General features: G+C 35.7%; 1 protein-coding gene across 1 annotated transcript; it reads right to left on the reverse strand.

Annotated features, from left to right (window-relative positions):
• Nucleotides 1-3,946: 3,946 nt before the first annotated feature.
• On the reverse strand, nucleotides 3,947-21,791 carry LOC18433711 (ABC transporter B family member 19). Its single transcript, XM_006843792.3, has 9 exons — nucleotides 20,619-21,791; nucleotides 19,895-19,949; nucleotides 18,514-18,689; nucleotides 14,277-14,441; nucleotides 11,151-11,446; nucleotides 9,778-10,094; nucleotides 8,244-8,467; nucleotides 5,175-7,070; nucleotides 3,947-4,486 (listed from the first exon to the last, which is right to left on the reverse strand). Exons 1-9 carry the CDS (start codon nucleotides 21,705-21,707, stop codon nucleotides 4,133-4,135), a joined length of 4,572 nt encoding a protein of 1,523 aa, XP_006843855.3. The 5' UTR covers nucleotides 21,708-21,791; the 3' UTR covers nucleotides 3,947-4,132.
• Between the last annotated feature and the right edge of the window lie 4,984 nt (nucleotides 21,792-26,775).

Genomic DNA, 26,775 nt, shown 5'->3' on the forward strand with positions numbered 1-26,775 from the left:
GTCAGGCCGAGTACTTGGCCCACGCCCGACTCGGTCTTTCCAATTCTGCATTTTCAAGAGCTTGCATCTTTCTCTCTCTCAATGCGGCGGAGAGTGGGACCTATGCCTGAAATAGTGACATTTTTCTGTATTGTCCACTCCCTCCGTTGTTGTCCAACTAACTGTAGGGGGACTATTACTTGATAGGACCAAGACGATGATATTTTTTTTCTTTTATTTTTTAAATCAATTAGTATGAACGTCATTCACCCATTAACGATTACAAAAGGGTTCAAAAAGAAATTGATGTAACCACCGATGAATGTTGGTACACAAAACCCTTTGCTAAAGCATCAGCTTTTATATTAGCCTCCCTAAAGCAATGAGATACATCAAAAGAACCACTATTTAAAATGAAAAATATTTCATTGAAAATACTACATAACAAATTCTTACTAAACTACAACCAATCACTCTGTGATTCTCCTCATGCAGCAGTCGATAGACAAACTTAACTGAAAAATCCTCTGAAGCAGTGAGTTCCCACACCAATCGATCATCTTTATTGGGAACATAGAAAAAATTATGCAACAGATTCATAAGCAATTGGAGCTCATGAAAGAAAGAATCTGAGACCCTCCTATACCTTCAAACAATATTCAAAAAAGAGTTAGTAAAATCAGCCCTCTAAGATCTTTCATTGAAGCCAATGGATTGTAGATTTTGGAAAAGACCTCAGGGAAAGAATCTTGAGGAGCAAAGTCTCTCAGGTATTTATCAAACCAAAACAAGGTGTGATCTCCCTTTCCAACCACTTTGCGACAATGATTAAGATACAATGATCGACACGAATCAATTCCTTTCCAAATATTTGCAAAACCAACCTTAGATCTTAGACTTTTAATGAGGGCAGTCAATATATCTACTCCATATTTTACTTTTGATACCTCTCTCCATAAGTTATCCTGTTGATTTTGGAAGCGCCACCACCACTTAGTCAATAGGCTAGCGTTCATCAACTTGAGATTTTTAACTCCTAGACCTCCATCTATGTCGGAAGTACATACCTTTTCCCAATTCACAAGTTTCAATTTTTTTTCCCATTCCTACATTGCCCCATAAAAAGATCTAATAATGTTTTTCAAAATCTTCACAACCTGCTTTGGCATTTTGAAAATGGACATAAAATAGATGGGTAAGTTGGACAAAGTGGTTTTAATAAAAGTATATATTCCTTCAAAAACCAACACTTTAGATTTCCATAGATCTAGTTTCTTATTAAATCTTTCTATAATAGGATCCCAAATAGTTGTCGATTGGTTTCCTCCAAATAAAAGAATACCCAAGTATTTACAAGGAAACTTGCCAGCCCCATATCCAATAATTTTTGCCAAAGACGTCACCACATTCTCTGAAACTTCAATCCCAATCAAATTTGTCTTTTTTAGATTCTCTTTGAGACCCATTGTTATTGCCATACACTTTACAAACACCCACAAATTCCTTACTTTTTGCTCCTCTAGGCTACAAAAGATAATATTATAATTTGCATCTTGTAAGTGAGATATTGTTAGTCTACCAACATTAAATCCAGAAATAAGTCCTCTACTCACCATAGAGTTCAGCATGATATTAAAAATTTCTGCCACAATAGTATATAAGCATGGGGACAATGGATCTCATTGCCAAATGCCTTTTGATGCTTTAAAATAACCACAAGATTTTCCATTGAAAAAGATGGAGAAATGAGTTGACTTCAAATATCCCTGGATCGACACTCTCCAACGTGATCTAAAACCCATCTTCCATAAGATTTCATGTAGAACATGCCGATCCGCTTTATCAAATGTCTTTTCAAAATCTATTTTACATAGAAGACCTTATTTTTGCTCTTTCAACCTTGAGTGTATGCATTCTTGTACCATTAAGATATTGTCTATAATATGTATGTCTTTGAGGAAAGCAAACTAAGGACTTTCATAACCAGATGTAATACTTCTCTCAATATATTTACCAAAATCATTGCAACAATTTTATAGATACTCCCCAGTAGGTTAATAGGACTTATGTCCTTTACACTCTCTATAATTGATTTTTTGGGAAATTAAAGCAATAAAGTAGAATTTATTGTTGACAAGATTTTACCTCTATGATAAAATTCATCCACGAATTAAAAAATATCCTCTTTTAGAAGCTCCCAAAAAGTTGGACAAAAGGTTAAAGGAAAACCGTTTGGCCCCGGTGCCTTATCCCTTTCCAAGGAGAAGACATCACCTTTTATCTCATATATTTCTAAAGGTCCTTCCAGCCATAAAGCCATTTCAGAAGGCAATCTATCAAAGATGACATTCTCAAGACTAAAATGCTTTCTTTTTTCCACTGTAAAAGCTTATTTGAAATGGTTAATTAAACTTATTTCAATTTTGCTACCTGGTTCAATAAGCTCCACATCTCCCACTTTAATTTAATTAATGGAGTTACATATTTTTTTTGCAATAGCATGAAAGAATTTAGTATTTCTATCTCTTTCTTTTAACCATTTCACTCTAGATCATGGCTTTCAATATACTTCTTCCAATTTCTGAAGGTCATACAAGGAAGCAAGAGAGTTACTTCTTTCCCGCATTTTTTCTGGTGGCATTGATCCTCCCATGAATTGGATCTTATCAATCTCTTCAATATTTTTTTTTGTCACTGCTATTTTTGTCTCTAGGTTAGCCCAAGATTCTCTTTTCCATTTACAAATTTCTTTCTTTAGTATTTCCAATTCAGTAGTAAATTGATGACCCACCCAACTTTGTATCTTGGTATTATGCCAAAACTCTTCCACCAACTAAATAAAGCTTATTTGGTAACAACTTCAGCTCCATTTTAAAAAGGTGATGGGTTAAACTTCATACCTACCGAATTCAATAGGAGAGTTATGAAAAGGGGGACTATCATATGATCCATACGATTAATAATATGGCCATAGGGATCATTGTCCTCTGGCCTTCATAGATCCCCATCGTTTCTAGGTAGCCCTAAAGGGTCTTCATGTTTTCTTCCATTTTAGCTAATAGAGTCATTGTCGCAAAAGTGACTTGATTGGCCTGATTACCTCTCATGGAATGATATATTTGATGAGCTCGTAGCTAGGTTGGTCGGCGTGGTTATTGAGGTTGTTGTGTTGGGCGTGACTCCAGCATTCAGATAGTGCAAGCCTAACTTGCCTAGCTAAAAATTTCACCAAAATATTCTGTAAACTTCAGGAATCTCATTTCATTTGGTTGATTTTTTGCAAATTTCAACAAAATTTTGACTGAACACTAGAAAAATTTGAACGAAATTTCGCAAATTTCAGGAAAATTTTCGATGATTTCCATGCTAAATTTGAAATTTAATTCAATCTTGATTCAAACCAAATATTCAAGTCTCTCTCTCCTACTTATAAGGCCAGAGATTTGCATAAATTTGTGTAGCTCTAATGGGAAATGGGTCACTCGCTTTGAAAATTTGTGTATCTCTAATGGAAAATAAGTTTCATTATATATTTTTGTATGAGTATCATACATGTATTTGGAAGCATGCACGATAACTAATTGATGATTGCCCGAGATTTTGTTTCTTTGATTAGGCTCATCCGAATTGTGGTTGTAGCATCTCCACACTACTCACCACATTGTGATTTTCATTCCTATCAATGACACCGCCTCACTAGTATATTCAAAAATCTAACTCTAATCTACAATAAAAAAAAAAAAAAAAGATAGCGGTTTCTGTTCCCCATTGAATTACTCCAAAACAAAAAAAAAAACTTTGTGTTCCCCACTTAATTACTCAAAAAAAAAGAAAGGAGGAAAGATGGAGCTCATGTACATAATGTCCACAAACTTCAAGCTATGTTATACTCATACGGATACGTGTGTCGATGCCTTCACAATATGAAATGGTAGCTCGAAAGAAAGGGAATGATGGGACTTTAGGCTGCGTTAAATATTTTTATTGTGAGATTTCAATAAAAAAAATTAAAAAAAATATATTTAAATTTCTCAAGTAACAAGCACGATATCATGCCCGTTACATATTCGTCCTCCGCGCCCTCTTAAGAGATAAAATGAGCATCCACCTAGATTTAGATTCATCTCATATGGCACAAGATTACACTCTTGGGTTAGGGCCCTGAGAGTGTATTGGATTCCAACTCGGCCCTAACTAGATTAGCATATGCCCCATTCGAGTGAGAGGCCATGAGGCTTTCATGGCTCCCAAATTCAACCACTGTTCCACCACGAACCACTGCTATTCTATCAGCTTCTCTAATGGTGGCCAACCTATGAGCCACCACAATGGTGGTTGTATCCTTTGAGATCTTCCTCAAGGCTTGTTGCACATGCTTCTCTGACTCTATGTCCAATGCACTGCTTGCTTCATCTAGCAAAAGTACCCTTGGTTTCTTGAGGATTGCTCTTGCAATGGCTATTCTCTGCTTTTGTCCACCTGATAATTGCACCCCACTCTCACCCACCTGCACATAAGATTTTAAAAGTGAGATGGTACGCTTTGCTTCATGAGAAAACCAAAGTAGAGTCATTTTCATTTGTGTGTGTATGTGCATATGTTTGCAGATATCGAGCCAACGCTCATCTTGTGTCTATGTAAGATGAGAGAGAGAGAAAGCAGTGCTCCATTACTCGGGAGTGTCAGCTTGGACTAACCCGGGTAACTCAAGCTCGTCACCCTTGTTAGCTCGAGTATCCTCGAGCTGGGTGTCTAATTTGAGGATCTTAAAAAATTTCAGAATAAAAAAAAAAAAAAAAGTAAGAAATTTGTTTATGGTTTTTATTATTATGGCAAAGATTGAAAAGGTGTTTTGGCTTAGATACTTTTTTTACATTTTTCCTTCTTTTTGAATTATTTCTAAAATACCCCAATGACAAATTTATTTTTTCAAAATACATCCTTCACTGATTCTTTAACCTTATTTACATGCATTTTGTTTAATTTACTTTTAAAATATTTTTATTTTTTTTGGATGTTTTAGTATTATTTTTTATTTTTTTAACACTTTTTGACTTGAGCCAAAACTCAACCCAATCCGAACTGAGTTACTCAGACTCGGTTCGAGAACTCAGCTTGGGCTTGGGCCAAGCACCCAGCCCGAGTCACTCTTTGCAACAGAGAGAGAGAGAGAGAGAGAGAGAGAGAGTACTTACTGGTGTTTCATACCCTTCAGGCAAACCACTGATAAAGATGTGAATGTAGGCTGCTTTGGCAGCCTCCTCAATCTCAGTCCAAGAAGCCCTAGGATCACCAAAAGCAATATTCTCCCTTATGGTCCCTGAAAAGAGTGCAGGCTCTTGACCCACCAAACCCATTTGTCCCCTTAACCACCTCACATTTATCTCTCTTACATCAACACCCCCAACCAAAACCTTCCCTTGATTTGCATCATAAAACCTTTGCACCAACCAAACTACAGTAGATTTTCCACTCCCACTTTCCCCTACTAAACCCACCATACTTCCACCCTTCACCTTCAAACTAAAATCTCTCAAAACCACAACATCAAGCCTGCAGGGATAAGCAAAAGAAACCTTTTTGAACTCGATGCTAAATTTTGAGTCACCAAGTCTCTTTCCCCTCCTTTCACTTGTGTCTATTAATGGCTTCCTTTTAATAGTGCTTAGAACAGAAGGTATCGCCACGGCTGCTGCTGAAGTATCGGGGGCCAAACCGGCTAGTTGTCCTACTGAAAATGAACTCAATACCAATATCAAGAATATCTTATACACCTCTCCGAAAGTAGCGCGCCCTTCCTTATTCAGAACAGCTCCATACCATAGTGTTAATGTGTATGCACCATACATTGCACCTTGAGAAATTCCCAATGCCAAACCCATAATATGAGATCTCCTCACTGATTTCTTCATGGGTTCTGATAAAGCTTTGTTAAATGAGGTGACGAGCGTGTCTTGGGCTGAGAAAGTGGCCACTGTTCTTATGTTTGAGATTGCACCTGAGGCTATGTTGCTTGCCTTTGCATAAGAATCATTGCTCAATTTTGGCCCCAAGTTTATGATCAAGCTGAAGTAACTTGCACCAAGTGTAAATGGAGTTAGTGCAGTTGCCAAAAGAGATAACCTCCAATTAATCATGAAAGAGATGGTTAAACCCACAGCTGCAGACCCTAATCCCATTAAAATCACAGAGAATCGATCTCCTAAAGCTGCTCGAAAGCTTGTGCAATCAGCTGAGAGTCGAGAGACAAGAACTCCACTTGAATTCTCCTCTGAATCAAACCAACCTGGTTCTTGCCTGAAAATCGACTGGAAAAACAAATCTCTAACTCTTCGACTGAGTTTCGTGCCTGCCCATCCACAAAAGCCTTGTTGCCCGGTCATAGTGATTATGCAACCAAAGCCTAGTCCAACTAGAGCTAGTGCGAGAAGCCCAACTTCTCTCTTTATTTTCGAGGAACTCCCAGAAAAATAGATCTGAAGAGCGTGGCCCAATATCAATGGAAAGATGGATAGTATTGCACCTGCATGAATTCCCAACAGAAGCCCTAGAAATAGCATGGGAAGCTCTGGTTTTTGCAGCTCCCAAACCTCTGATAGGGCAAAACCTCCATTTGGCTTCTCATTATCTGCATTCATTATCACACTCTCTTTGTAAACTGATTTGGATGCATGAAAATATGTGGATTCTTGAATGGGTTCCTGATAATTCATCAGATTTGGAGCTGCATCCTTTGTTTTGTTTGGGGAATTGTTTTTAGAGAGATTATCAGAAGCCATGTTATTGAGATTGAAATATACCCCTTTTTTGGCCATGAGTCTATTGTGATCCCCTGTTTCTATGATGGAGCCCTGATCCATCACTATGATAGTATGAGCATTTTTTATTGTTGACAACCTATGAGCTATAACCAGGGTTGTACGGCCAAGTGAGATCTTCTCTATAGCTTGTTGAACTGCACCTTCTGATTGGGCATCTAAGGCACTGGTGGCCTCATCCAAGAGGAGGACTTTAGGGCTTTTTATCATGGCCCTAGCAATTGCAATCCTTTGCTTTTGGCCTCCTGAAAGTTGGGTTCCCCTTTCTCCCACCTATAAAGAATATGGTAAAAGGAAGGTGGGTTAGTCTGCTATATTTCACACATTTATATGAAGGAATAGCTATATTTCAGACATTTCTATGAAGGAAAATAGTTTGAAAGGGCTGCAGTCCTGTCAAAATAAGTAAAGCATCACCTCATAACTCATAAATTGTAATATAAACCTTTACATCGATCATCTTGGTTTGGACATTATGATTGCAAAAAAACTAAGATTTCAAGATCTAAAAATAGTGTATATTTTAACAAATTGTCTAGACCATCCATTTCGCTATAAAATAAGTGTTCAAAAATCCCCAGGATCTGTACATTTTTTGAGTTTCAAATTTTATTGTTGGTGTTGGAAATTGATTTTAGAGCCATTGTGGAGATTTTCGTTGCTGAAGATGCTTTTCGGACAAGGATTTGAGGTGAAACTTTATTTAGTTTTCATAAAAGCCTAGGCCTTATAGAGACTTCATCCTTATATAGGTTTCATAAAAGACTAGGCCTTATAGAGACTTCATCCTCATCCTTATATGAATTCAAGGCTTAGCTCATTGTGTGGGGGAGGGGGCGGGGGGGAAAGACTAGGCCTTATAGAGAGTTCATCCTCATCCTTATATGAATTCAAGGCTTAGCTCATTGTGTGGGGGGAGGGGGGGGGGGGGGCGGGGAGAGAGAGAGACTTAATTCATCAAGAGGGTACAATGACTTGAGAGACAGATGGTGGGGGGGGGGGGGGGGGGGGGATAGAGAGAGAGAGACTTAATTCATCAAGAGGGTACAATGACATGAGAGACAGATGGTGGCAGTGTTGTTTGATTCGCTTTAAAATCTTCTTCAGTTGAGTCGGAAAAATGAAAAAAAAAGAAAGAAATCGGTGCTTCGGTCTATTCGAAAAAAGACTTCAGAATTTTTAAAAAGATTTAATATAAATAAGTATATATTATTTATAAAACATATTAAAATAATAAAAATTTGTTAGAATAAAAAATAATAATAATAGAAGACAATTCTATGCTTTGGCCGAAGAGGCTGAATCACACCAAAGTGGGCAGCCCAACGCAAGACAAAGCGGATGTGCCGGAGCTTCAATTTGTTTCGTTCTAAGCTGAAAATCAGAAGACCGGCCTCTTCAGCGGAAGCCAACCGAATCCGATAACTAGATGGTGGTAAAGAGTACCTGAGTATCATAACCATGGGGGAGTTGAGTGATGAAAGTGTGTGCATTAGATCCAATGCAAGCGGTCACAGCCTCCTTTCTTGAGGCGCCTTCTTTCCCCAATAATATGTTTTCCATAATGGTGGTGGCAAACAAGACAGGCTCCTGCCCCACCATTCCTATCTGGTTCCTTAACCACTTCAACTGAAGTCTCCTCAAGTCTTCTCCATCCAAGAGAATTTCTCCTAGAGAAATATACACAATGTCATCATATACTGTAAGTTGTCTAAAAGAAAAGGAAAATAAGTTTCCAGAGAATTAGACAAGCAGAGGTCCAAGAAAATATTATCATCTTAAAAAATCAATGCTTAGAAAAAGAAAAGGAGTGAGAAAATTATGATCCTTGTGCATTCTCACTCCCCCCTCTTTCTCTTTTCCCTGTGTTTTTCATTAAGAGGGCATAAAAGTGTATACAATGAGACCAAAGATAAATGATGTCATTATATACAATCCCAAAGTAATAGGCCCCATTTAAAATTATGTGAGAGGCATAAAGTGTGAATAAAATTTTTGAAAAGTCAAAAAGAAATTTTGGCTTTATTTTAGAAAAAAGTATCAAAATACTCATAAGAGGTAATCTATAGGATTGTCTACAAAGAGACTATTTTTCTTTTGTATATGGAGGTCACAATTATTTTTGTTCCTTAAATTTCAAAACGGATGGTTATAAGAGTGTCATTGAATAGATACAAAGTTTAAAAAAAAATTATCTTGGACTTCGTGACTTATCCCAAGCCATCCAATTGACATCTAATGAATTGGGAATGATCGTGCTCCATGTACAAAAAATAAAGAAGATAAATGGTCTATTTATAGACAATCCTATAAACTATTCAATATTTTACCCGTTAAAAATACTCCAACCCACGATCATATGTCTTCTAATATTTCATGACCTATATTATATCTTGGAAGATATTACAAAACGCTTATAGGCGAAAATGAACAGTGATTTCGCCTACTCTCATTACCGTCCAAAGTTCATCGCTCGATCACATTTGTCCAGTAGTATTTCATGTTTTTTCTACAAATCAGAATGATATGAAATTTGAAGTGTTTGTTCATCACAAATAGGCGAATCTATGAAAAAATATCAAAGAAATATTTTACATGAAATAAATTAATTAAAATACCTCCGAAATGTTTAAGGGGTATTTTGATCATTTTTTCACGAATTATTTTTTATATATATTTATTAGGTGCGCCTCAATAAGATGTACACACGATCTAAATTTAGATCATTCCGATTTGTAGAAAAAAATGAAAAATGAAACACTACCGGACAATCGTGATGGTGGGATGAACTTTGGACGGTGATGAGGGTAGGTAAAATCACTATTCATTTTCACCTATAGGCGTTGGGAAGACATTTCTTTATACCTTAAACTAAATTAGAGTGTAAAAGCAAAATAATTTGTGTTTTCTTAATTTCTCAAATTAATTATCTCCATGAAAGAAGGGAAAAACAAAATCTCAAATTTTCAAACCCTCTTACCCTTGTTTGGATCATAGAACCTCTCTATGAGAGCAAAAAGGGTGGACTTTCCACTTCCACTAGCACCAACTATAGCAATAGTCTTAGACGCAGGGACCACCAAATTCAGAGAACGGAGAATTGGTATGTTTAATCTGGATGGATATGCAAAACTAACATTTCGAAATTCAATCTTTCCTCTTAATGTTGATAGAATCCTTCCTTGTGAGTCATAGGGATCAATCTCAGGCACTCTATCAATGATCCCAAAAACCCTTGCAGCTGCGACCGTTCCTTGTGCAAATTGTGCGAAATAAGAGAGCGATAAGGCCAATCCCCTACATCCATGATTATATAACACTCATATTAATAGAAATTTTTGTAGACAATAGAAAGACACCATTTATGCAAAATCTCATTCTTTGTTTAACAAGTCCCGGCATATGTTAGAGAAAGAGCCCACTATGAGAGACATAAAGCACACGTCTATGCCACTATAGTATATATGCCAGTAGGCATAGGTGTGTGAGAGAGAGATGCACAATGGCGTGTGAGAGAATGCCAAAAAATGATGCAAAAGAGAAAGGAAGTGCCATGTTTTAGACTATCGTAGGAAGAAAGGAATCGGGCTTGGGTCAAAGCCGTAGCAGCTGGTTTTTCGTAGCACTATGTCTCAAGTTCCATTTCTATATACTCGTGCCGTGCCGTAAAAAAAAAAGACTGTCATAGGAATAAGTTATGGAGTCATAAGAAGAAGTAATGGATTTGAGACGGTCATAGGAAGAAGTTATGGAGTCATAAGAAGAAGTTATGGATTTGAGACAGTTATAGGAAGAAGTTATGGATTTGGGTTGTAGGTGAGAGATTAAATTTGCGCATGTATATAGAGAAAGATGCAATTGTGGATTTGATGATCAAGCAAGGAGCTCAAGCTCTGAAATTGACAATTTTTTGAACTTTGAAGGGTCCAGGTTCAGTCAGGCTCTGGGTCTAGTTTAGGTCTAACCAGGTTGAAGTGGATTCGATCCTGTATGTTACATGATCTATTCATCTTCTTATTTCAATTTGGAACTGACTAGGTCTGGGCCACTCTAGACCTTGCCTAGTTAAGGTGAACCCAACCTAGACCCGACTTGTTTCCAAGCCTAGAAACAGCCAAGGAAGAGAAAAATAAAGAGTAATTTACGTACGGACAAAAAAAAAAATACAAAATGGGTCAATTTTAGATAAATATTACACCGCAAGTCAGTCAACAAGCTTTTCTTATTTTTGTCAAAATTGCCCCTCGGGATAACTTTTGCGCACATTTTTTATTCAAAATTGGATCATTTTTTTTTTTTTTTTTTTATGTCGGTACATAGATTACTCAAAAATAAATAAGGAAATTAAATTACCTGCCACCCACATTAACCCCAAAGAAGCAAGCGATGGCAGCCCCACCATCAATTTCTCCTTTGGCAACCAAAATGGATCCATACCAAAAGGCCAAAGCCCAAGTAGCATAAGTGACCCAGTAAATAACCCCCATGCCCGCTCCCTTCGCAAATCCAATCTTCACTCCAAAAGGCACTGATTTGTCCAGTAACTCTGCGTACTTTGATGCCAAATGCTCCTCCGCAACAAAGGAGAACACTGTTCTCACAGACCTAATTGCTTGCTCTGCGATACTACCCGCTTTTCGGTATGAAACCTTCAAATTTCAGACAAAACAATAGTTAATAGGTACACTCATGGTTCCGTGACTCGGCTGAGTTACACGGACCAGCTCGTTTACAACTCAGGACACAAAAAAATAAAAAATAAATACGAATTGAAAATTTTGTAAGAAAATATATTAATTGTGTATAAATTTTTATGTAAATTAGATTTTTTAGAAATGATTAGCTAGTGGTTTTTGCCGTAATCTCAATATTTTATTTTATTTTTTATCTTTTTGAGTTTACCAGTTCCCAAGGCCAGTTCGATTTTTCGAATATTGATCCAACCTCATACTAGTGATATAATTTGTATTTGGTTGTAAATTTTGATCATATAAATTGACTGTGACAACTCAAAATGATGAAAAACTTTCTCTCTTCAAATGATTTAAAATATCTCTCACTTAAGCATAAGAAAAAGAAAAAGAAATGGTAAAAATTGGAAAGTGTTTTTTTTTTGGTGTAAATACTTATTTTTCCATGTTTCCATCTTTTTTATGAAAATTGTTTAAAATACCTTTAGGCACGAATCGAATTTTTAAAATCTATTTTTTTTCACTACTTTTCAACTCCATTTGGAGGTGTTTTGTTTAATCAAGATTTAAATATATTTCTCATATTTTTTTGGATTTTTAATATCTTTTTATTTTTCTTAACACTTTTTTGACTAGTCGGGACCTACCCGGTTAGACGGGTTGAACCGGCGAGTTTACTAGATACTCGGACCTGGCCCTTGGCCGGTTTCCAAGTCAGTTTGATTTTTCGAACATTGCTCCAACCTCATACTAGTGATATAATTTGTATGTGGTTGTAAATTTTGATCTTATAAACTGACTGTTACAAATGAAAATCTCTCACTTCAAATGGTGTTAAACTATCTCTTCCCCTCTCTCACTTAAGCATAAGGAAAAAAAAAATGTCAAAGACTGGAAATTTTTTTTTTTTTTTTTGGCTGTGAGTACTTATTTTTACATATTCCCATCTTTTTTTTATGAAAAATTTCTAAAATACCTTTAAGCACAAATGGATTTTTTAAAATCTATTTTTTGTATTACTTTTCAATTTCATTTGGAGGTGTTTTGTTTAATGAAGCTTTCAATATATTTATCATATTTTTTTGGATTTTTAATATTCTTTTTTTTTTTTTTAACATTTTTTGGACCGGTCAAGACCTAACCGGTATGACAGTTTGAACTGACCAATTTACCAGTTACTCGAACCCGCCCTTGGCCGGTTTCCGAGGCCAGTTCGACTTTTCGAACATTGCTCTAACCTCATAGTAGTGATATAATTTGTTTGTAGTTGAAAATTTTGATCTTATAAACTAACTGTAACAACTCAAAAAAGATGGAAATCTCTCTCTCTCCAAAAAAATATTAAAATATCTCTTCCCCTCTCTCACTTAAGCATAAGAAAATGAAAAAGAAATGGCAAAGATTGAAAAGTTTTTTTTGGCTGTGAATACTTATTTTTACATGTTTTCATATTGTTTTCATATTTTTTATGAAAATTTTTTAAAATACCTTTAGGTACAAATCGATTTTTTTAAATTGATTTTTTTCACTATTTTTCAATTCCATTTGGAGATGCTTTGTTTAATCAAGCTTTAAATTTATTTCTCATATTTTTTTGGATTTTTAATAATTTTCTTAGTACTTTTGGGACCGGACGGGATCTATCCGGTTAGACCGGTTGAACTGGCCAGTTTACCAGTTATTCGGACTCGCCCCTTGGCCGGTTTCTAAGGCCAGTTCGATTTTTTGAACATTGCTCCAACCTCGTGATATAATTTGTATGTGGTTGTAAATTTTGATCTTATAAACTAACTGTGACAACTCAAAAAGATGAAAATATGTCTCTCCAAATGATGTTAAAATATCTCTTCCCTCTCACACTCAAAAAAAAAAAAAATCAAAGATAAGATGGCAAAGATTGGAAAGTGTTTTTAGCTGTGAATATTATTTTTAGATGCTCCAATCTTTTTTTATGAAAAATTTCTAAAATACTTCTAAACACAAATGGATTTTTTAACTTTTACTTTTGTTCACTACTTTTCAACTTCATCTCGAGAAACTTGTTTAATGAAGCTTTAAATATATTTCTCATATTTTTTTAGATTTTTAATATTTTTTATTTTTCTTAACACTGACTCATACTAGATATATAATTCGTATGCGGTTGTAAATTTTGATCTTATAAACTGACCCTGACTACTCAAAAAAAGAAAATATCTCCCACTCCAAATGATGTTAAAATATCTCTTCCCCTCTCTCACTTAAGCCCAAGAAAAAGAAAAAAAAAATGGCAAAGATTGGAAAGGTGTTTTTTTGGATGTGAATATTTATTTTTACATGTTCCCATCTTTTTTATGAAAAATTTCTAAAATACCACACAAATCAATTTTTTAAAATGAATTTTTTTTTTCACTACTTTTCACCTTCATTAAGAAGTGTTTTATTTAATCAAGCTTTAAATATATTTCTCATATTTTTTTGGATTTTAAATATTTTTTTATTTTTCTTAACACTTTTTGAAGAAGTCGGGGACCTACAGGTTGAACCGACCAGTTTACCATTTACTTCGACCCAGCCCTTGGCCTGTTTCTAAGGCCAGTTCGTTTTTTCGAATATTGCTCCCACCTCGTACTAGTGATATAATTTGTATGTGGTTGTTAATTTTGATCTTATAAACTATATGTAACAATTCATTCAAAAAAAAAAAAAGATGAAAATCTCTCTCTCCAAATGATGTTAAAATATCTCTTCCCCTCTCTAACTTAAAACATAAAAAAAGAAAAAGAAAATAATGAAAAGAAGGTGAGACCTCTTCCTTTGCTGTTAAGCCAACGTAGAGAGCCTTGTAGAGGATCCCACAGAGCATCATTAATGGAGTGACTGCGAGTACAACCAATGCGATCTTCCACGACCGATAAAACCCCACCCCATACCCCGTCAAGAACGTGAATACATGGTGCATGAAGTGAGCCATCTGCACAGTCTCTCACAAAACACATGTAAACCTCTTTTCTCCGGGAATATATAACTGAAGAAAAGGAAAAAGTAGTACTTGCCTCAACAACACACTTCTACAATAACATCCCCTCCCCTCATATACTACAAAAATTTTGAAATCGATGGTGCCAAAATTATCTCAAAAAAAAACTTTCATTTTTTATTTCCAAGTTTTTTTCTTTTTTTCAATTCCTACTAGTTGAGATTTTGATTCGCACAAATTTTGAATGAAAAATCTAAAAAATAGATTTAAGAAAGAAGACTTATTTAAATTGATGAGTTGGCCGACTCATAGAAACCGAGTCAAATAAAAAATACTCATTGTTTAAAAGATTTGTAAGTTTTCGATATCATCATCATCATTATAGTTTTTTTTCTAACTATTTGGGATCTACTACACAAATCCTGGTCCGTCACTCTGCTCTATCAAGGACAACATCCTAGCAAAAGCAGATAACTTAGATCCAAGATTCATAAAAAATTTTGATAAAACTTTATGTTGGTTGCTTACCTGACACAACCTACATTTTTTATGGAAAAGGCAATGAATGTACTGGGTAGGAGCATCAACTTATCCTCCAAATAAACTCAACTTAGCTTGAACGTCTAAAGGGAAGTATTTAAAAATCATTCAAAAAGTGCAGGCTTGGAATCGGACGAGTAGAATCAGAACCGAGAGGTGGATGATTCTGGACGGAAAATCCCTTAAATCGCCCGAGTCTCCCATTTTTCTAATATGTTCATTTTTTTATTTTTTCAATTTCAAGTAGGTGCTCTACTTGTCCTTCTGCATTCCTTGTGTGCTCATTAAGAAACTTGCGTCTTTTATCCAAAATACTAGGATACCCTAATCATGTATCTAAATATGTCACCGAACCTAATAAGCCGACTGGGAGGACCTTGTCGAGTCAGTGCCCGATTCCGATTTCTTAATGTTAGGGCATTAAAACATGATATATAACTGTAAAAAGAAAGCTATAATTGTAAATGGTGGCACTTTCCAACCTTTCGATGGATGGTGATCAGAGAGAACAGATCCAAGGAGCATGACTTGACCCGAGTGACATGTCTCATTCAATATACTTCACCGATGATGGAAACAGGGAGCATACTATACACATATCCATTGGTTAAAAGATTTGCGTGGATTGGTTTTTTCTGTGTGAAATTTTGCAAGCCGGATTGAAATCATGAGATAATATATCCAAAGAAATAACAAATTAAATTTATAGTTCTTCATTATATTGATTCGTACATCTAAAAAATGGACAATTACTGTTCAATATTAAGATTTTAGTTTTCACAGGCACTTATATCTAGAAAATAAAATATCAAAGTATTTTTAACGTACCCCTCTATTTTTTTTCCAAATTTTCCCCTGATTTGATGTTTCAAATATCAAACTATTTTCTTTCAATAGTACTATTACTCTTTGACTTTGTAAAGCAATCCAATGTCTAAAATATTGAACCACCCCATAATAAAAACATCGGACCGTCTAGACTCAAGTTTTGTTAATGTTTTAGTAGTTCAATGTTTTGTAACATTGGACCGCTTTTGAAGTATAAAAAAACTTTAATACAATATGTTATTTGTAACGTTAGATTGCTTTTGAAGTATAAATAGATTTTAAAGGTATAGTGTAGTCCAATGTTTCCATTATTGAACCGCCGAACAAATAGGGTGGTTCTATGACAACAGGCTACCATACAAAGGTCAAAAAAAATTTAGAAGAAAACAAAGTTATGATGACCAAGGGTGGAAGCTTGAAATATATATATATATATATATATAGAGGAAAATATGGGATTAGCCTACTAACTCATATGAACATATGAACTCAACGTTCTTATTGAATCTGGGCCGGTCTGACGATCACAGATATTCGGTAGTGTTTGAATTTTAGTTTTATTTTTATAAATCCAAACCACATGAAATTTTTTGTGTATTTTTATTAAAAAATAGATGAATCTTTAAAAAATATCAAAAAAATATTTTACATGAAATAAATTGACCAAAATACCCCCAAAAACTTTCGAGGGTGTTTTGGTTATCTTATTTTTCACGAATATTTTTTTAATATTTTTATTAGGTGCGCCTTGATGAGAATAACACGCATCTAAAATTTCAAATGATTTGGATTTGTAGAAAATAAAATAAAATTCAAAAACTAACGGACATCTGTGATCATCAGATTGACCCATATCCAATCTGGGTCGTTGGGCTCAAATGTTCATATGAGTTAGTGGGCTAATCCCATATATATATATAAGCAATGATTTTATGCAACAGTTGTATCATAAATATAATGCAACCACATTTAAAAACCACATTAGAGATATTTGTTTCACTCAATTTTTTAGATATATATTCTTTTCATTCTAAAGAATAATCACAAAAAATAAAATTTAGAAAAAACTCCCTAAAAGGTGTTTTTTTAACTCAATTAATATGTGCCGTCCATTTTAGTGAGAAGATTAGATATAGACCTCAAAAGAATTTTTTTATTCTCAAAATTTTTAAATAGTATTATCATTATTAGATTAACAATACTAAAACAGAAAAAAGTGATTTTGAATTTGTCAAGGCCTAGATCTTGAAATTCACCGAGTGGACAGTTGAGATTCACTGTTGGAGTGTACTAATTTTTATCATATCAACGGTGCAAATTGATTTTTTTTTTCCCATAAGATTGATTATGAGGATGAAGAGAATGTGTGTGCAAATTTTGGAGTCATACAAATTCCAAAAACATAGTTTTCTAGAAGTGTAGTTGCATTATACTATGATACAACCGTTGCATGAAATCATTGCTATATATATATATATATATATATATATATATATATATATATATATATATATATATATATATATATATATATATATATATATATATATATATATATATATATATATATATATATATATATATATATATATATATATATATATATATATATATATATATATATATCCCAAGAGAGGGAAGGTGTAGGACCTTGTGGAAACATTACCGAACTTATGGGCCAAGGGGTAACTTTAATAATTTTACCTAGTCTGCACGTAAAAAACCCAAAATTAAATTTTAATTTTTTTCTTTTTCTGAAGTTAGCTTTGAATTGAGGATGTTAGGTCTCCAAATTTCAGAGTAAACACAAATAATGCCCAATGTGATCCCAAGGGTGTATATAATATAATAAAGTATAGCATAAGATCATTTGCTTTGGACACAAGTCCATCACAACCATTTGTAGCCATCAGATATGATATTAGATGGCTAGGGATACACTATTGATTGTGCACAATATTGAAGAAAAGTTGGGCGTAACCGGACTTAGCTTTGCTGCCCTCATATGTGTGGTTCATTACATTTTCTTTTATGGATAAGTCCCTACCAGATCGTGCCCATGTGTAAGTTAATCAAGCTACGTCAAACTTAAGAATAAGTATACTAATGCAAAGACTATTAGCTTATTAATAGTCTACCCCAAAAAAATAAGGGTTCTTTTCTTTTTAATTATAAAAAAAAGCAAAGGTTGTTAATAATATTAGGTTTGTGAATTATAGAAATTAAAGTGGTTTGAAGCATGCCCAAGCATTTTTAGAATGGGGACAAATGTCCAGGCCTCAATAGGCAAACACAAAAGGAAAAAGTTTATATAAGGTTGCAAACTTTATCCTTCGTCAAAAAAATTCACTAGAAAAACGTGTTCCGAGGTTGGAAAACCTTCCGATTGATCATCTCGAGGATACCAAGAAGAAAAAGAATTTCAAGTCCTAAAAAATATTGCATCTTGTAACAAATAATTTAGATCATCTATTTTCAACATTTTCAAATATTTGTAAATCTACACATTTTGCATCGTTTTCAAAATTTTAAATTTTATAATTAGAGTTGAATATAAATTTTCAAGCCCTCATAAAGTTTCAAGGAGCGAAAAATTTAAAACTGCACTTTAATTGCATAGTATAAGGTGAGCACCTTATACAAACCTCACCCATGTCAAAAATATTACGTTCATGTCCTTTAGAGAGAGAGAGAGTACCTTTTCACCCATGACTTCTTGTATGTGGGCAACATCGCTTGATATGCCATGCATTATATCCCCAGTATTCACATCAGCATCAAAGAAGCCCATGTCTTGCCTCAAAACAGCACGCAAATATTCCCTCCTTATTGTCTGAGCTGATCTCTCCCCCACCAACCTCCAGCATGTTATCTCTACACATTCAATTCAACCTTACCATATTTTTCTTGATTTTTATTTTAAAATTGTATTATGTATAGTATAACTTTTAATAGATCAGAATGGCGGACTGGATTCGTGTAGCCGATCTCAATTAGTTGAAAAACGATTTTGACAATAATGACGATAATATGGGATTGTTATACAGTGAAGCCATAAAGTCACAAATTCTTCAAGCATAGATGCATAATTGGAGTGATGGGGCATGTATTCATCTCTAGAACAAAAGTTTTGAATTTTGTGGAACTTCAAACGCAATCAATAGCATGACCCCAACAACCCGATTTCTCATCTGATAACTAAGAGTAAATTTGACCTCACGACATTTGTGTTTCATCTAGCCTTGTAATTTCTTTCGACTATTTACCTTATATATGTGTTTTTAAGCCATTCAATAAAATATACATCCCAAACCTATGTATATTTTATCTACAGTCTCTCATCTTTCATCTAATGGATGGCTGGGATGACTTCATCCATGATGTCAACAATGAGTCATTGACTGTTTGGTCTAGATCTAAAGTTTCAGAGTATTTATTTTTAATTTTTTTTACAAATATATGAACATGAAATTTAGTGTGTCATCATCTCAATGAGTAGTACCCAAAAAATTATTAAAAAACATTTTTAAAAAAATAAAATCATCAAACTACCCTTATAACTTTCACTGATACATTGGTCATTTTATTTTTATCAAGAATATTTTTCTATATTTTCATAAGCAGTTTAAGGGAGGATTGGACGTCCCAAATTTGGTATCAATATCATGTCTAAAAAAAAAAAAAAAATAGTGTTTAGGTACGACATTGTGATTGGGGCCATCTCAACTGTCCATTCAAATCAGACGACTAGGAGATGAGAGATGTATGTATAATATATATGTATGAAGATGTATATTAACCTTTCCCTTTATTTAAAAACCAGAAAGCCAAAACCATTGGATAGCAGGTAGGAGTCTAAATACCCCTCCCATTAGTTTTTTATTTTATCTCCTTAATAAATAAAAACAACCAGCAAGTTTGATAGAGGCCGGCATACCCTATTTGGTTTGGCTGTTGACGGTCGATCAGTCTACCAGCTCAATTTTTAATGTTAATATGGATTATATAGCATATACCCTCCTTTATATTTTGGATGTTATAGTGAAATTACAAGGTTTTTACTTAGATTTTGGTTTTACCTAAATATGCCCCAATGACCACGACGACCGCCAGTCCAGACATCTGCACACATATCTGTAGCAATCCAAAGCAACAAAATTAGAACTTTGGAGGAAGTGAAAATATACAATTGGACACAAAAGCCCCACTTTTTAATGAAATATTAAAGGCTTCAAGTATCATGATTGAAGCTGGGTTTCAAACCGTGTGCTATCAAACTCCTCAATTATCCATAATCAACAATGGATGGATGAGTTGTGTTGTTCCTCTTTTCAATCCCATCATTTTTTCTCTCAGTTTTTGTTTTAGAGCAATTCAACAGCGAAAGGAGCCTCTACCCAAAATAGGAATGGAATTTAGAATGTCAGTTTATTGTGCATCTTCACCCTGAGCGCCCTTTCTTTACCATTGCATACTTTTCCAATATTGAAAGTTCACATCTTTTTGTCACTTGAAAATTATGACACAAGGATGTAGAACCAAAATGCACAAAGTTGTAAATAAGTACTGAAAGTAGTATATAAGATCATAGCTGTCTCTGCCCAAAATGAATGGGTGATGGCTCATGGTGATCAGCTGGTGCAGAAACTAGTTAGGCGAAACATCGATAAATAACCATCATTGTTATTGGAAATCGATGGTTGAGATGTTATGTGCCACACGTGCAATATGACATATAGCAAGCAATTCATGGTGTGCAGTTACATTTGAAATAAAAGAAAAAGTGAGGAGAATATGTCTCACTTCATTAACATCCTTCATGATCTGGCTCTTGTTGTTTTGTGAATCTGCAGCGAGTTTGTTCACAAATTGACCAAAAAAGAACGAGTAGAACGGCAGTGACCCACCATTTATGAGAGCTCCGACGCACCCGAAAAAAATTAGGACCAAATCCATCTTTGATGAGTACTTGAAAAGGCTGCCTAACCCTATAGATGCACCCTTACTGCCATCAACCTCATCATCGTCGTCGTCATCATCATTATCATAATCATCATCATCATCATCATAGTCGTCGTCTCCATGCATGGAATGGTGTGTATGGAGATGGCTATGATGCTTAGAATCCATTAATTGATGGTGAAGATGGCCAGGTTTCTCATATGTATGTAGATTAGTCGTGTGATGATCGGCACCACGTTTAATCGCTTCCGACATATGAATTGCTTCATCTTCTTCTTTTGGTATTTCAGCACATCGTACGATGCTCAGCTCGTCCCTGCTAGCCAAGGGAAGATTTCCTGTACTAGAATTTCCAACGATTCCTATTTTGGAAAACCGAGGAGATCGATTTCCACTCCTGAACCGACTGGAATTTCCATAACTAGAAACTGGCTCCTCCCCATGAACATAGCTATGTAACTCCAGCCTTCTCCTCCTCCTACTCCTAGGGGTTTCCCCCATGAAGCTCATGCTTGTATTAGACAAGTCATAAGATGGATTGGTAAAGCTCCGGAATACGCCCGAAAATCCATCGGAAACATTGGGGAGGTAGAAATCCTTGGCACTTCGTCGAAAAGGGCGAGAATTTTCAATAGTACCCCCAGCCCAAGGACTCAGGGCAGCTCCGAGGTTATTGCTTCGTGCCCACCCAGTGGGTTCAAACTGCCAAGAGATCTCACCTTGCCAGGAAGTGTCGGGTTCCACCAATGAAGTCACAGGAACCCGGCCAATTGAACTCACAGAGCTGCGTCTGGAGTTCATTGGAGCCCTGTTATACGGGCTTCGAGATCGGCATGGAGAGTTGGGTCTGGTTGTGGTATAGGATGAGTTGAGTGAGTTTTCCGGTGATGGAGGGCACCGGAATTCTTCAAAATCAAAGGAGTCCGGCATGGCAAATGGTTGGAAAATTGGGTTTCAGGTGAGAAGGGGATTGTACGAGGAGAAGTAGGGACATTTGTATAAGGAGAAGACATAAGAGAGTACAAAGGCTGTCAAGTAACGTAGTATATTCCGCCTTCTACTAAAAAACCAAGGATGAAATTCTGTTTTCTTTTAATTTTTTTGTTTTTTGTTGGGTTAAGGAGAAATATTTTCTTTTTATATTTCTTTTGGAGGGGGGCGCCAAGGGACGGTTAAGGAGAAAGAAACAATTTCATTGAACAAAATTCCTGTCGCAATCATATTCCTAAAAAAAAAATTTTAAAAAAGGAAAAATCTTATAAAATAGAAATAAAGGAAAAAGCAAAAAAAAAAAAAACAAAAGCAAAAGGAGAGCGAAATAAAGAAAAGCAAAATTTGTCTTGGCCTGGGGTCTATTTGTCTTGCTTGAACTTTGAGGAAGATGTAACTGCCACTTGGTGGGCTCAGAAGGCCTTAGGGTATAAAGTACATATTGAAATTGTTTAAGGTTATTCCTGTAATTTAATGCGTCAAACGAAGAGTGTCAAGCCGGACAGGGGTGTCGCTTTCTTTGGTGTTTTACACGAGAGTAGAGGAGGTGTCGCCATCTCTATTCCCAATTCATCTAATTTCCATCTTTCATTCTTAGTTGACTCCAATGTGTAATGTAATACTGCACCTGGTAACGGGCCAGGCCTGGGCCGGGAGGCCCTGACCCTATTCCCCTAAGTATCAGGCCCTATTGGGTACAATTAAAGGAAAATAAGGTAAATAAGATGAAGAAATACAGGCTGGGCTGGGCCCGGCTGGACAAGTCCGGTCTCGTTTTGGGTTGCCCTAGGCTTGCCCTGGGGCCACATTTTATGACCCAGGCCCTAATTTTTTTGCGTCGGGCAAGGCCAGCCAGCCCATTGCCACCGTGAACCACTCTCTCTCTCTCTTTATCGGTCCAGCCCAGGCCTGACCCTCGGGCCACATTTTATGACCCAGGCCCTATTTTTTTAGGGCTGGGCCAGGCCACCCTGCCGATTGCTTGTTTTATCCCCTCCCTCTCTCTCTCTATCTCTCATCGCTTCAGATATTTTTTAGAAAACTAAAATAGCAATCAGGCGCTTGATTTTTCAGAAAAACTAAAATAGCATGCAAGCGCTTGAACGAAGCAGCAATTTGTCCATGAATAACAGAGAAGAGAAGACAAAGTGATAAAACACAATACTCATTCAATCTTTCTTTCCAAATCCAATTTAGTGCTTTTGAGTAGGAGCTAACACTTCAAAAACATCAGAATAGATATACAAGCAACACATATGATATAATTAGCAATGTGCTGGGACTCCCTTAGGCCCTGGCGAGTTTCTGGGCCGTAGGGCCAAAAGTCCCCCCTTCCCAAAAAATAAAAGAAAAATATATAATAAAATTTAAAATAACTTCAAAAAGTTAAAAAAGTGAATTTTGCATAAAACACTCGCATGTTTTTTCCAAATACATCTAAATCATATGAAAAAGTTTGTATAATATTTCAACATTTTTTTACAATTTTTTATTTTTAAAATTTATTTTATATGCCCCGAGTTGTACATGCGATTCGGGACTACTGGGCAAGGCCATGCAACTCAACCGAGTCCAAATAAACTCGGTCGAAGCCCATCACACTAATAGTTAGTATCATCTTTAGGCCCTATTTGGTAAATGAGAAAACAAGAGAAAATAACCTATTTTCTCAGATAGCACATTTTCCTTTGTTTGGGAATAGGAAAACCCTGCATTTCTTCGCATTTCCACACTTATCCCCAATTCAATTCTGGGTGCGCCGCCAATTTATCAGGAATGTGAGACCTAGTGGGACAGACTAGCAATGTTCCACAATATATTCGGAGAGACCAAACACTTCCAAACACCTATATAAATTTGTAGAAGGAAAATTGTTTCATGCGGGCTAGACCGACCGCATTTCTACAGTTGCGGTCCAGAAGTATAAAGTATCCATTTTAAAGATTGATGCAAATATATGGTCCATCTAAAAACAAATGGAACTAACCGTTCAAATGTCTTCTTAATAGAATTCTTATTTTTAGTTTTTAAATTTTATTTATTTTTTCATATTCATGATCTCCATGTTAGAGATACATATCTTTAAAATTTAAGTCAAAAATCTATCTCAAAAATAGATATATTAAAGGGCCCTCATTTTTACATGTGCAGGCTTGGCCTGCATGCTGAACGCATCCTTTGTAGAATTGTAGATGCTTTGGGACCATCTTGACTTGTAAAATTGCGCCCTACCGTTTATCAAATTTTTTGACGGACATCAAGAGGAGGCACAGCACACCCCCATTGTCCTCTATCAACATCCCAAGAAAGTGCTTCAAAAATGTAGAAAACTAAATGATGGACTGGGGTCTTGGCAATAGTACCAAAGAGCCTTATGATTAAGTCTTTGACTCCATTCTCACAAAATAATAGGGCCCAAATCCCCATTGACTTACTCTTTTTTTTTTTTTTTTTCATATTTGTTTTTCACCATAGAGCTCTAATCCTTAAAAGACCCTTGATATGTTTTTTAGAATGGTTGTGAAAAGGCATTGGCTCATTCCCATAAAAGTTGCTTTCCAATTCGTTCCCTCTATTTGGTATATTTTACATTTTCATTTCTTTCCAAGTTTTCAATTGAAGAAGGAGGTTTCATGGTATTATCTTTTGAGGTTTGATAGTATTATCTGTTGTTTGCAAAGCTGTTATTTGTTGTTACTTGACATGAGACGCCATTTCTGCCTAGAGGGAATCGCCTTGTTTCTGCTTCATTCCCCATTCAACAAAAGGAGTCCCTCTCTCTCTCTACGCAAAATTTTAGGAGTTCTTATAAAAATAGTCGTGAATGTAATATCATTTGTTTACTTTATTTTTTTATACAAGAAAAATCACAATCATTATTTACTGTTAAATTTGAAATTGGGTAATACTTTTTTATACAAGAAAATCAAAATCATTATTTACTGTTAAATATGAAATTGGGTAATTGAAGACATATCATTGTTTGGGCTTAAAGTTTAAAATAAAATTTTTGGAATATCACTTTCATTTATTGGATTTCACATGAAATGACTAAAAAATGATTGTGACTTTTTTATACAAAAAATAAATTGTCTCATAATATACAATCTCAAACAGTTGAATTACTCATAAATATGCATCATCCATGAAAACCACGAACAAGAATCTCCACACACATAGGCACATAAACACAGTGATGTACCAGCACATCAGCCCCCATATTGACCTATTATGCTTATTTTTGAGACACCTAACTTTAAAAGGAAATATATGAGACCGATGGTCAAGATCAATCAATGGACCACGGAGATTAACATAGAACGGTTGTCAAGCAACTATAATCTTAACGGTTGATCTTATCGGACCCTCCCACACCTACAAGCCTGGAACCCCAACTTATTACCATCGATTTCGATCCAAATCTCAAGGTGAGATTTGAATTCCTCCCTTTTATTAATTCCTCTATATCAGCGGATCTGACCCACCTCGTTCAATGCCCATCTCTCTCGTTCTCTCTCCCACCCACACATTCTCAGCTTACCCTCTCGCTCTCTAGAACCAGTCGCCTCCTTCTCTCTCAATCTCTCTCGTTCTCTCTCCCATCTATTCTCAGCTCACCCTCTCTCTCTAAAACTAGTCGCCCCCTCCCTCTCAATATCTCTCGTTCTCTCTCCCATCCATTCTCAGCTCACCCTCTCTCTCTCTAGAACCAGTTGCCTCCTCCCTCTCAATATCTCTCGTTCTCTCTCCCCAACAACAAGCAGATACGAGTCTGCCAATCCCAAATCAACTAGAAATGGAACCCAACAGAATTCTACACTGGCATTGTACTCCTACAAACCCAAACACAATTTCATTGAAATTGTATGTAAAGAAACATAAGCACCATGAAAAAGGTGAAAATTAAAAAGCAATGGCAAGAAATGAAACAATATTGAAGAAGGTTAAGTATTCAAGAAAATTTTCAAAAATCATTTTAAGAGAGAGAGAGATAACACTAAAACTGGGAACAAGGAAAACTGAGTTGAACCAGAAAATCCCAGAGAGAGAGAGAGAGATAGAATAGCTAATTTAGAGAGAGAGAAAGTGAGCTGAGAACAGATGGGAGACCAAATGAGAGAGATTGAGAAAGAGAGAAAGGGGCGACTGGTTCTGAAGAGAGAGGGTGAGTTGAGAATGGGTAGGTGGGTGGGTGAAAGAACGAGAGTAATGGAGAGAGAGGGGCATTGAACGAGGTGTGTTGACACGGAAGACTTAAAAAAAAGGAGGAATTCAATATCATCTTGAGATTTGGATCGAAATCGATGGTGATGAGTTGAGGTCATGTAGGTGTGAGAGGCTCCTATAAATCATCACTCATGTTTTAAATATACCTCAGATATTATAACAAGGAGTCCAATATAGTCAAGACTTGCCATCCCATGCCTAATGCACCTCGGAGTCTAATATAGTCAAGACTTGCCATTCAATGCCTAATGCACCTCGAAAGCCCTGACAGTTGGTTACTATATGCTTTAATAGTCGAGCCCACTCAAAAGATTATCAAGACATCTCAACATGAGACTAAACCATGGGACCTATATTACTAGGCCATAATACACCTCTCTGCATGATATTAAAGATTTTTGGATACAGATTGATAAGTCTTAGAGATTGTTTTTGTTGAAAGGAGTTTAACGGGCTAACCCTCGGAAACCTCGTCAAATTAAATCAGAATGAGGTGAAACCATGTAAATACCAAGATTTGGTTATTATATTTGGTTATCATATGTCCCCAATCCAGATGCATTAGAATGAGGTGAAACTATGGACACCATTTGATAAGATCTCATGATCCACCATCAATGAAGATATGTTTAACCAACGGATCCACACTCGGTATCCGGGAATTGACTTGCAATAGTTGGGAAGATCACATTTGATATTCGATAGCCCTGCTCCCAAGGTTTTAGTCCTATAGTTCAGACGATCAGTCCCTATGTCCCCTTGTCAACCCCTCAGGCACCTC

Source organism: Amborella trichopoda, chromosome 12 (assembly GCF_054954075.1).
Source record: "Amborella trichopoda isolate Santa Cruz 75 chromosome 12, AtrichopodaSantaCruz75HAP2 v2.0, whole genome shotgun sequence".
Classification (NCBI taxonomy): domain Eukaryota; kingdom Viridiplantae; phylum Streptophyta; class Magnoliopsida; order Amborellales; family Amborellaceae; genus Amborella; species Amborella trichopoda.

Coding starts and splice junctions, on each gene's coding strand:
- LOC18433711 (XM_006843792.3), bottom strand. CDS start 21,707: ATGCCGGACTCCTTTGATTTTGAAGAATTCCGGTGCCCTCCATCACCG. Junction 18,690..19,894: donor GGTCATTGGGGCATATTTAG/GTAAAACCAAAA, acceptor TTGAATGTGTAG/AGATAACATGCTGGAGGTTG. Junction 11,447..14,276: donor GCTTAACAGCAAAGGAAGAG/GTCTCACCTTCT, acceptor TGAAATTTGAAG/GTTTCATACCGAAAAGCGGG.